The following is a 10,324-nucleotide window of genomic DNA, read 5'->3' as shown; positions in this document are numbered from 1 at the left end:
CAATAAATAAATATAAATCGTAATAGTATGCTCTTTCTGCGCTTCTGCTTAACAGCGTGTTGTCAGGTGTCTCGGATTCGGAGCGTGTTATGAAACCTTTTTGAAAAAACTGTTATAAAAAAAAAATACAAATCTCTCCGCACCGAATATTCGCTGCTGATTACTACCGAATATCCGGAGCCCGAAAAATGGTATTCGGGACAGCCCTAGTCTGTGTGTGTGTGCGCGCGCGTGTGTGTGTGTGTCCACTTACAGAGATGATGACAGGGGAGATGAATCTCCAGCAGACTTTAAAGAAGAGAGGAGGAGGGAAGCCCAGCATCATCTCAACGTCTTTGAAGTATTGCTTATGGCCTGCGAATGAAACAAAAGTCATCCAGTAAGGTCAAAGTGTGATTGATCATTTTATTGATTGCGGTTATTAGTGTTTTTTTTTTTTACAATGTTGCCACACTATGAAGAAAAAATAAATCATTTACTTGGAGCTTAACAGTTTGAACACCGTTGTTTGCACCCAAGTGTTTTCCCCTGGATGTGCGCACACTTGCTCTTCTTCTGACATTGACTCTACTATTGTTTTATTTATGGAATCATTTTGACAGAGATAGGATAATTCCACCACCAAACCAGAAATAACACCCAAATTGCAAAGCACATAGTCAATATTTTTCTTAAAGAACAGTTTTTATTGTCACAGAGTTTCTTTGACGTATATAGTACAAAAAAAAAGTATTCCTCCTCACCGTAAACATACATGACGCAGACGCACATGATGCAGGAGATGATGACAAGAGAGAAACTAGCAGCGTAGTTGTCCATCAGTAGCAACCAATAGATTCCTGCCTGTACACAGAAAAAAAAGAGATTGAATGAAGACCCCATGAGAGAAAACATGCTGCGATTAAAGAGCGTGTTTGGAACGTACCCGTGTTGTGAGTGGCACTCCAAGTAAGAATCCAATGACGGCCACCGACAGTGTGACGACGGTCTTGTTCCTGATGATCCAGTCTGTTCCGATCTCATCGACGACGGCCGTCACCAGAGTCTCCAACAGACAGAACTGCAAGACAAGGGACGAAGGGTACATTTAATTTAAACATTTGAGAAACAAGTAAGTACGTTTTTTTACTTGATTAGGATACCAAAAATCTTTATAGATCATTTGAGACGTTTTTTCCATGTTTAACAGTTACTAAATCATTTAGTGTAAAAAGGTCGGAATGTTATGAGAGAAAAAGTTCATGTTTAGCATGACATTTCTCCCATATTTAACATTTCTATAAACATGTTCAATGAAGTGCTTTACTTAATTATTACCTGTGAGCTGTGTCAAAGAGGTTCATCTAAAATATAAGGTAATTTAGGAAAAATATATCATCATCTTTTTAAATAGGGTTGTATGAGGTACAGGTACCTACAGGAGATTGTGGTTGGAAAAAGATAAATGTTAATGCTTTAGTGGAACATTTGACAAATTCTCCATCAGGGATTGGTTGGTTTTTAAGACGATTTTAATCTAATTTAGTTTAATTTACATTGGGCAATTCAAACATTTTTACATATCACCTAATACTAGTATGCTACCAGTTTCACAAATATGACTAAGGAGCTGGAGAGATGAATAGGCAGCAACCACTAGGGGGCCCCGTGGCAACGCTAGGCTCATTAGCTGCTTAGTATTGTCCGGGATGCCAGTCATCAGAGGTTTGGTTGAAGTCTTTTTTGCTTTGGAAGATTTTTAGTAAAATGACCCAAAGTGGCCGCTATGATAAGAGCTGTTCAAAATCTCTAGATGATAGGAAAGGAGCTTTAATGCTTCCCTTTAAGAAAAGTGAGGAGATAATGTTGTCCCATTTGACATCTTTTGCCATATCTTGCTAAAATGCTTATATGTTTAAAACTTTATAACAATATGTTAAACCAAAAGGCAAACTATTAATGGAACACCACTTACTGTTGAAATTGTAAAAAAGTTATCCAATCACGTCAACATTTCAGCATTGTTTGTTGCCCTTTTCTCTTAAAATCATATGGGAAATACTGAACAGTTCTCGAGCCTCACCTGAGTCCCCAGTCCCAGAAGGATGAGCATGAAAAAGAAGAGCAGTGACCAGAGAGGGGAGATGGGGAGCAGAGTGAGGGCTTCTGGGTAAGCAACAAAGGCCAGGCCCGGGCCGTGGTCTGCCACCTCGGACACAGGGACGTTCAGGTTGTGTGCCATGAAGCCCAGGATGGAGAAAATGACAAAGCCGGCATACACGCTGGTCGCACAGTTAGTAATGCTGATGATGATGCTGTCTCTGTATGGAGAACATAGAAGAAGAAACATGTTTGGGTTTAATTTAACTGCTGGATACCAGAATTGCATAAATTAGCGACTTTGACAGCTGTATATCCAGCATTGTTGAAATGTAAACTTGACCTGTTCAGGTAGATGAACGAAAAAAGGGGAAAATCGCTAAAAATGCACCAATTACATTACATTATTACATTACATGTCATTTGTTAGATGCTTTTATCCAAAGCGACTTACATACATTCAGTACTGTGGACAATCCCCACAGGAACAATTTGGGCTGAAGTGTCTTACCCAGGGACACAACGACATGCTGACTGCAGTGGAACTCAAACTTGCTACCCCCTGATTCGAAGTCTGATTCGAAGTCCAGCACTCTATCCACTGAGCCACAGCCGCCCCACATTTTTTATTTGAATTAAATATGTTTTCTACAGCGACCTACAAATAAGGTAAAATCCAAAGAAGAAGAAAAAGCTTTCGAGAATAAGTGCGGTTCTATTTTACACCTGACACAAGTGCAAAAAGCTTTTTTATTCTCAAGGTAAAGGCTGACCCAGCAGCACCTTGCAAATCCATCAAATGTTCTTTAAAATGTGGACAAAACTATTTAAGGTTGGCAAAGTGCACAGGAGTTTCTGCAATGTTTGAATCGGGACAGAGAAAATTTGAAAAAAGTTAATTGCAAGTCGGGGGAAAAAATTGCTCTCTGAAGTGCAAGGGAATATGTAATACAATAAGAAGAGAACATGCTCATTGCTGTAGGTACGTTGGTCCATGTTTTAATTTGTATTGTGATTAAATTAATAGCAAAGCAGAAAAAAGCCAAGTTTTATTAAAGATGTCTTAATATCAAGATCATTTTTGATTTAAATGAAGACACAATTGTGTAAAGATCAGGGCTGTTGACATGGTGATTTTGACCCCAACTTCCTCTGTAATTCCAGCGCACAATTTCCCTATAAATGGAATGGCAGTGAAATTGCATAGAGATCAGAGAAATTGCGACAAGCTACATGTATTACACTTATAGAGTGCCACAGTGACGCGTCCTAAAACCCGGAAGTAAGTTAGCATTTTAGCACTTCCGGTTCCTTCGCCAAAAAGCAATGCAATTTCTCCATAGGATTTTGGAAAATAGCTGGAAATAAGGTCTGTGGTTAACACAAATTGAAGAGACTGATCACGTTTTGTTCTACGACATTAAATACATCAGCAGTGACCCCACTGGGGATGTTTGAAGAGTTGACATGTCTGAAAAACGATGGTTGTTACCAAGCGGCTGAATAGGACTACAGAAGTTGTCGCGGACGTTTTACGTCATTACGCCGAACACATAAACACTCCCACTAAGTTTGTTTTTCCCCGTGTTCTGCTTGAAAGGAAGTACCTGCCTCCTTCAAACTGTTAAAACAAACGCTTCAACTTGTACAATTTTGAATCTGTATTTTTGAATATGGATCTTAAGTTGGCGTGACGTTGAAGCAGCGACCCTGCTGTAGTTCGTTTATAGCATAAATTTAGCATTTTGCTTCTGGCGACTAGATTTATGATTCGAAAATGATAAAAGTGGATATTATCCGGCTGAACAAAACGTGATCCGTCTCTTAAATGTGTGTCAACCAAAGACCTTATTTCGAGGTATTTTCCAAAATCCTATGGAGAAATTGCATTGCTTTTTTGTCGAAGGAACCGGAAGGAGTTTACTTCCGGGTTTTAGGACGCGTCACTGTGGCACTCTATTGTAGACTACTGTAAATCAGTTAGAACCATCACTATCTCAGTGTAATGGCACATTACACTCAGGAAATATAAAATGGAGGAAAGACATTTTGCTGACGTATGCGTCAGTTTTTTCAACTGATACAGATAGTTCTCGCTATATGGAAGGAACACCAAGAATTCTTTCATACGTATGCCCTGTGTAGTGCACATTATACAGAGGGTGATCACAGCGGCTCTGACAGCAGCTTTGAGAATGACTTGTCTAAGTATTGAAAAATAGTTAGACTTATTTTTTGTACCATTTTGTCATGAAGTTATTTTTAGCAACACCACATGTGTATTTGTTTATCTTCCAAATGCATTTATCGTCTGTTTACTCAGAGTGTGCTCCGGTCCCTTTCTTCCCTTGAACGCTACTCACTCTCCCTGACTTGGACTTCAACAAGGTCATTTTGTGATTGCACAGTGTTTTGTTTCCGCACACCTCCTGTTGGAGTTATCACACAGGATGTCTTAGATGACTTTGATGCAAGTCTCTTTCTCCTCACAGACGCCCTGCACTTCTGCGTGTGCACCAACTGGAGGAGTTAAAGGAGGGCGGAGAGCGACTCCACGGGGACGGAGCTGCAGAACACAAGCTGATTAGGAGGCCGTGCAGCTGTGAGCGCAGATAGAGCAACCTCCAGCTCCTGGCAGAGGAACAAATTATATCTTCAGTCTTTCTTTCCTCGCCGCCTCCATCCCCCTAATGCCCTCACTCTGTCAGCACGTGTTCTCAGGACATATTGACATATTTTCCTCTCCTTATCGCCTCCTTTCCTTCGTCTTAACCTTCTCCGTGGTCGGGCTTCCTCAGTGTTCAAGCAAAGTGCAACCAGCCTCTTCACACATGTCCGAAATAAAACACTATCTCTGTCCCTCCTGCTGGCCTACCTAGCTAACCTTCTCTCTTTAGACCTGCGGTCTTCAAGTCGGCTCCTGGCTATTTAACCCTCGCCGTCCTCTCACTTTGTCCATCCCTCTTCTCTGACGCCACCTCATCTTCTCACTGCCTTTGCTCTGATTTGTGCAAATAATAAGATGCTGGTCTGTGTTGCTAAACAAATTGAGCAGCTCAAACTTATGCATAATGAGCATATGAGTCATAATGAGTCATATTTTCACGCAGATGCTTACACTGAAACTGCTTCTTTAGGCACATGCCGTAGAAGCCTCACATCTTTGGAGAGCTTTGGAGATGCATTAATTCAAACATGGATGGTCAGTAGGTTGTCTTTGTGTCTGACAAGGACACATTTTTAGAAATTCATAGATAGTTGCTTGGCAACTGCATTGGTTTGTTCACAATTTGAAGCCCTTTTCGCCATTAACAGAACTCGAAACATTACTAGGCTTTTTGTATCGGTTTTCCCCTCAATTGAGTGTCAGCTGACCTCTTATGGAGAGACAGAGGTAAATATAGTAAACAAATAATGTATTCAACTAATGGATATCATTATGTTCATTAATTACATTTAAACTATTATTTTTATTGAAATTATTATTTGTGTAACAATTTGGTTAAATTGTATGTTGAAATATGCAAATTAGCCTTAGGAAAGGTCTAATTTGCAAATGTACATTTGATGAGACAAAGGTTTCAAATTCTTGTTTCGTTTTGATGACAGTTAGTCAAAGGTTTTTACAGAAGGAACTATATTTGAATCACTTCATAAATGAGAAAATATTATGAACAGACACAAAAAAAATGTTTTAGCTATGTTTTTAGGATTAAATGTGATATAAATCAGACAATTAAATATATTAACAATTGCACAATAAAAAAACCTCTTATAATATAAATAGGAATATAACTGGAATGTGTGATGCATGTAAGTGGAGTATTCTGGCTCAGAGGATGAGAACAAAAAGCCTTCTACAGTTTTCAGGGCAATAGGCTGAGACAAATGTACTTCTGCATATCACCATGCTAACTTCCCCAGTTGATTGCTTACATTAAGAAACATATTTGCTGTTTGACATGAGGTCTAGAAGTAGGCAAATTAGGCATTATCCAATACTATGTGGTGCAATCTCCTGCCTTAAAGGAAAAGTTCATGTGTTCTGAAAAATAAATTACTTATTCTCAAAAAGAAAGTTAAAGGGGCCCTTTATTTTCAAATGTGTTGTTTGTTCACAGCATGTTTACATGCTGTCCAGCTCCAATTGATACGTCTCAGGAAGGGGGGAGTGTGGGTGAGTGAGACTCCCTCTACAGAGAACTTTGGGATGTTAGCCTTTGCAGACCATTTACATACACAACAACACATTTAACACACTATAGGAAAGGGAGGACCCATAAAAGCATAATTGGTTCTTTTTAAAAGTTGTATTTGTATCCCTAATTTGAACAACTCCTTTAACACAGTCAGCTTTAGTTGAGTCTGGAGTACCAACCTGAAGCAGTTGTTGTGGAACTTGTTATAGGAAGCCATGGTAATGAGACCGCCCCATGCACAGCCCAGAGAGTAGAAGATCTGTGACGCCGCATCTCCCCACACCTACACAGCCAAAAACACAGTCAGAAGCAACACGAAAAAGTTACATCAAATCCATTCCTATCTGCAATTTCCTCTTCCCTGTCTGTTGATGTGTTTGAGTCCATACCTTTGCATCAAGGACCTTATGCCACTGTGGAGTCAGGTAGTACTTGATGCCGTTGACGGCTCCCTCCAAGGTGATGCCACGGATGAACAGGATGGTTAAAACAACGTAGGGGAATGTGGCTGTGAAGTACACCACCTTCACAAACACAAAAGTACAATTATTTATTAATAACAAACGAAATATCATCATTTCTTCATCACTAAAATGTTGCAGCTGGTAAAGTTGGAACTCATTGCAATTTCTTTATTTACTGCGAGGTAGTTAAAGCTTTAGTTAGAGATTATCATTTAAATGAATATGTTGTATCAATATTATGAATCTGCAAAGCTGTCAGATAAAAAGCAGATTTCTCGAGTAGAAGCTTATAGGAGCATGAAGGACCTCATATTTGTGCTCAACTTTGGTACTTGAGTAAATACACTTAGTTGCTTTCCACAACCGACTGCCTTAAGCTTTAATGTCAATGAGTGTGTGTGTGTGTGACGTGTGAGTGTGTGAGAGAGAGAGAGACAGTGAGGCTGACCTTTCCAGAGGATTTGACGCCCCTGATGAGACAGAGAAAGACGACAAACCAGGACAACGCCAGACAGCCGAGAATAGGGAGACGAACCTCTCCAAAGTTCCCAATACCATCAGAGATGTTCAACACATAGTGCCTGAGAAAGAGAGAGAGGGAGAGAGGGAAGGAACGTTTCAGTTCATCTGGTGTCCGGTTGACAATATTTACACCATTTGGGTTGTCTCATTCCTATGAAAGTTGCCCAGTGACGCATGAAGCCACAATGGCCTGACTCTCGAGAACAATAATGCCAAGATCCCTGGTGTCTTGGGCACACAGAGCATGCACACTTGCAGCCTGTTCCCAATGTTAGTCATTGGAATAAAGTATTTTGGGGCCCAGTGACGTAACTCGACTGACACAGAGGTTGTAATATTACCATTCGGCAACTACGAACCATTGCCTCAATGCCAGGCTTACTTCATAGGGACTTGACTGACTCCACCCAGGGGCGGCGGGTATTGTACCCAAATATTTTTGTCACTGCATCCTGGTAAAATAAAAATAAAATGTATACTGTTTGTGTCTTTGACATTAGCGCTGCTATGCAGCCACCTGTGCTCTGTACGAAGCCAGTTCAACATACCCTGGATATGTTTGAGTTATCTTAACAAACGTGCTCTCGCTAAGCGGTCCTACGACGCTGGTTATCAACTCGGTAAATCAAGCCAGGGTTTCTCTCTCCAGCTGAGAGCGCATTCACATGAAAGGGGCGGGGTTAGCTACATTTGACAATCATTTGGTGCTTGAAACGAGCCGGATTCCGGAGCTAAGAGGCTGTAGTTTGTGCATCTGTCTGTGTTTTAGTTTGACTGTTTCTGTTTGCTGGTTTTATTCTGAAAAGTGTTCCCGTCGTACTTCATTATTAATGAAAAGTAAACTAATATTAGACAAATATGAACTTTAAACATCCATGATTTAAACATATAATCCAGGATACAAGCGACATAGTTGCACCTGCAAGGTGAATACAGAACAACTGGTTAAAAAATAAGTGTGTTTGAAAGCATACAACAGTTTTATGATAGCACTGCCCCATCTAAGACACGAGTGGATCTGACTTTAATTACATTTGAGTTGAGTGTTTCGTAACACTTAAGTAACAACACAAGTAAGTCACATTAAGTAACTTAATGTTTGCTTAAAATAATAGGTCTACATATACAGTATGTGACAATGTAGGTGATGCACGGCCAGATACGGCTCGAGAAGCTGGCTCAGATAAGGAAATATGATATATTATATGATCGATGTACTGATTGATGACGAGATATGAATCATAAGTGCGACACGTCGGCGTCTTCTCTGCATACGGCAGTTTTAAACTGTATTTCCTTTATCCTGTAATATGACTTGATAGATTTAAACTCCGCACACTGAGCTCTGATTGGTCAGCAGGCGGTGCTTTCACTGAGAGTTGATCTCTTTTCTATAGACGCCGGAGGCGGGCAGCGTCAGGTAAAAAAAAGTGATTTAGCCTTCCCAAACCTGAGCCTCACGCGCCGCCTATGACTCCACCCCTTTTAATCTTCAGCTGCACTACTGTTCATAAACTTAAATAGCAGGTGCACTTTGAAAGCCCTTCATTGACTGTGTATACATATCCTATCAATGATACTGATATTAAAATGGAGTTGTCCAATATACTGAACAAAGGTACATCTCCTTCATGTCCCACACTGCTCAGAAGCTGCTACATTTCAACTTAAATCTAGTAGAAATATTTAAATGCTTGCCAGTAAAACAAGCCCTATTTTCGGCAAGCTTATAGGAGCTAAGGATTACTCACTTGATTACCTTTGAAAAATTCAAAAAACTAAAAGGAGAATTGCATTGTTTTAGCAGCCGCTGAACCTACATAAATACGAGCTCCTGTGCTCTTTGCACAAATTAAAATGCAGATAATATGCATATATTTGGCGCAAAATGTGCCTTTTTCTATGCAAATGAGCCTCATTGAAAATACTGTCAAGAGTCTAGAGGTAACTGCCTCACATTATTATAAAGAGGCTCCTCTTCATTTTTTTATATGGGATGCATTGATTGGATGCAATGACACTTCATTACATAATAATATTAAAGCACCTCTATATGTCAGATTCAACACTTCATGAGGGAAAAAAGGTGAAATACATAAATGATAAACAATTAACCATTTTTTTCCTTGTATCCCTATCCTTTCCCCCTACTCTTTCATCCTCCTGTCATTGTGGGGATTTGGATGGACGTAAAAAACCCTGCAAACCTCTCCGATGGGTTAGGGATGTGATAACATTTGCGCAATAACTTTTGAGAATCAGCGCCTGAGAAAAGGTCAATGATGTGCAGATCATGGTGCTATTATCAAGCACCCTATCGGTATCGTGCCGATCCTTGCTTTACTATCTATGATGCGGATACTCCTTTACCATATTCCTGCACCTTGGAGTTTGACGAATATAATCAGAAATGGTAATGCTGAAGGACTTTGGTTTTTACTTGTCGTATTACTGATGTATCAGAGACTTACTTCCAGTATTCCTCACTGGGGCTGGTCCTCTTGGTGCGGTTGACTACCTCGGTCACCCCTTCCACCAGGCTGGTGCTAACGTTAGCCAGTCTGGTGGTGAAGTTGCTGCTAAACACGCCACTGCAGTCCGGTGTGTTCCAGGGATTGTTACAGTAGGTCCATGGCAACAAGTGTGTCATTGACTGGAAAAAGTAGTAGAAGGATATACAAATGACCACGTTGTAATAGATCCCAATGTAGGTGGAAACCACCATCATGCCATAGCCCACACCTGAAGGGTAAAGAAGACACAATGGGAACACGTTAGAATGAAAATGTGAAGCAAATGCAAAGGCTGCATCCTTAGGAAGCAAATAAATAAATGTTATTTGTAAAATGAAATCAAACAACTTTAGTGAAACTTTGTACGACTTCATATTGTATTGAAGTGTCTCAAAATGTCTAACTGGTTAATCCTCACTTTCCTGCTATAACACATAATGTGTTTGTAGGGGCATCCACAAACTATGGGTGTTTCTCAATCTCGAGTAAAGCTGCTCCAGAGCCACTATTTCAAGCATACTACGTCATCGAGTGCCGCCGAAGTACT

At 40.2% G+C, this 10,324-nt stretch overlaps 1 protein-coding gene across 1 annotated transcript; it reads right to left on the bottom strand.

Annotated features, from left to right (window-relative positions):
- Nucleotides 1-253: 253 nt before the first annotated feature.
- On the bottom strand, nucleotides 254-10,006 carry slc6a9 (solute carrier family 6 member 9; the record flags this gene model as incomplete). Its single annotated transcript, XM_010790275.1, has 8 exons — nucleotides 254-354; nucleotides 744-843; nucleotides 926-1,060; nucleotides 2,063-2,300; nucleotides 6,458-6,561; nucleotides 6,668-6,802; nucleotides 7,191-7,323; nucleotides 9,736-10,006. Coding segments are annotated over 8 exons (1,217 nt in total), but the record flags the coding sequence as incomplete, so codon positions are not given.
- Between the last annotated feature and the right edge of the window lie 318 nt (nucleotides 10,007-10,324).

The sequence above is a fragment of the Notothenia coriiceps genome, unplaced genomic scaffold (assembly GCF_000735185.1).
Source record: "Notothenia coriiceps isolate Sejong01 unplaced genomic scaffold, NC01 NC01_scaffold00034002, whole genome shotgun sequence".
Classification (NCBI taxonomy): domain Eukaryota; kingdom Metazoa; phylum Chordata; class Actinopteri; order Perciformes; family Nototheniidae; genus Notothenia; species Notothenia coriiceps.
Note: the sequence above shows the minus strand (reverse complement) of the source record. Positions and strands in the feature narration are given on the sequence as shown.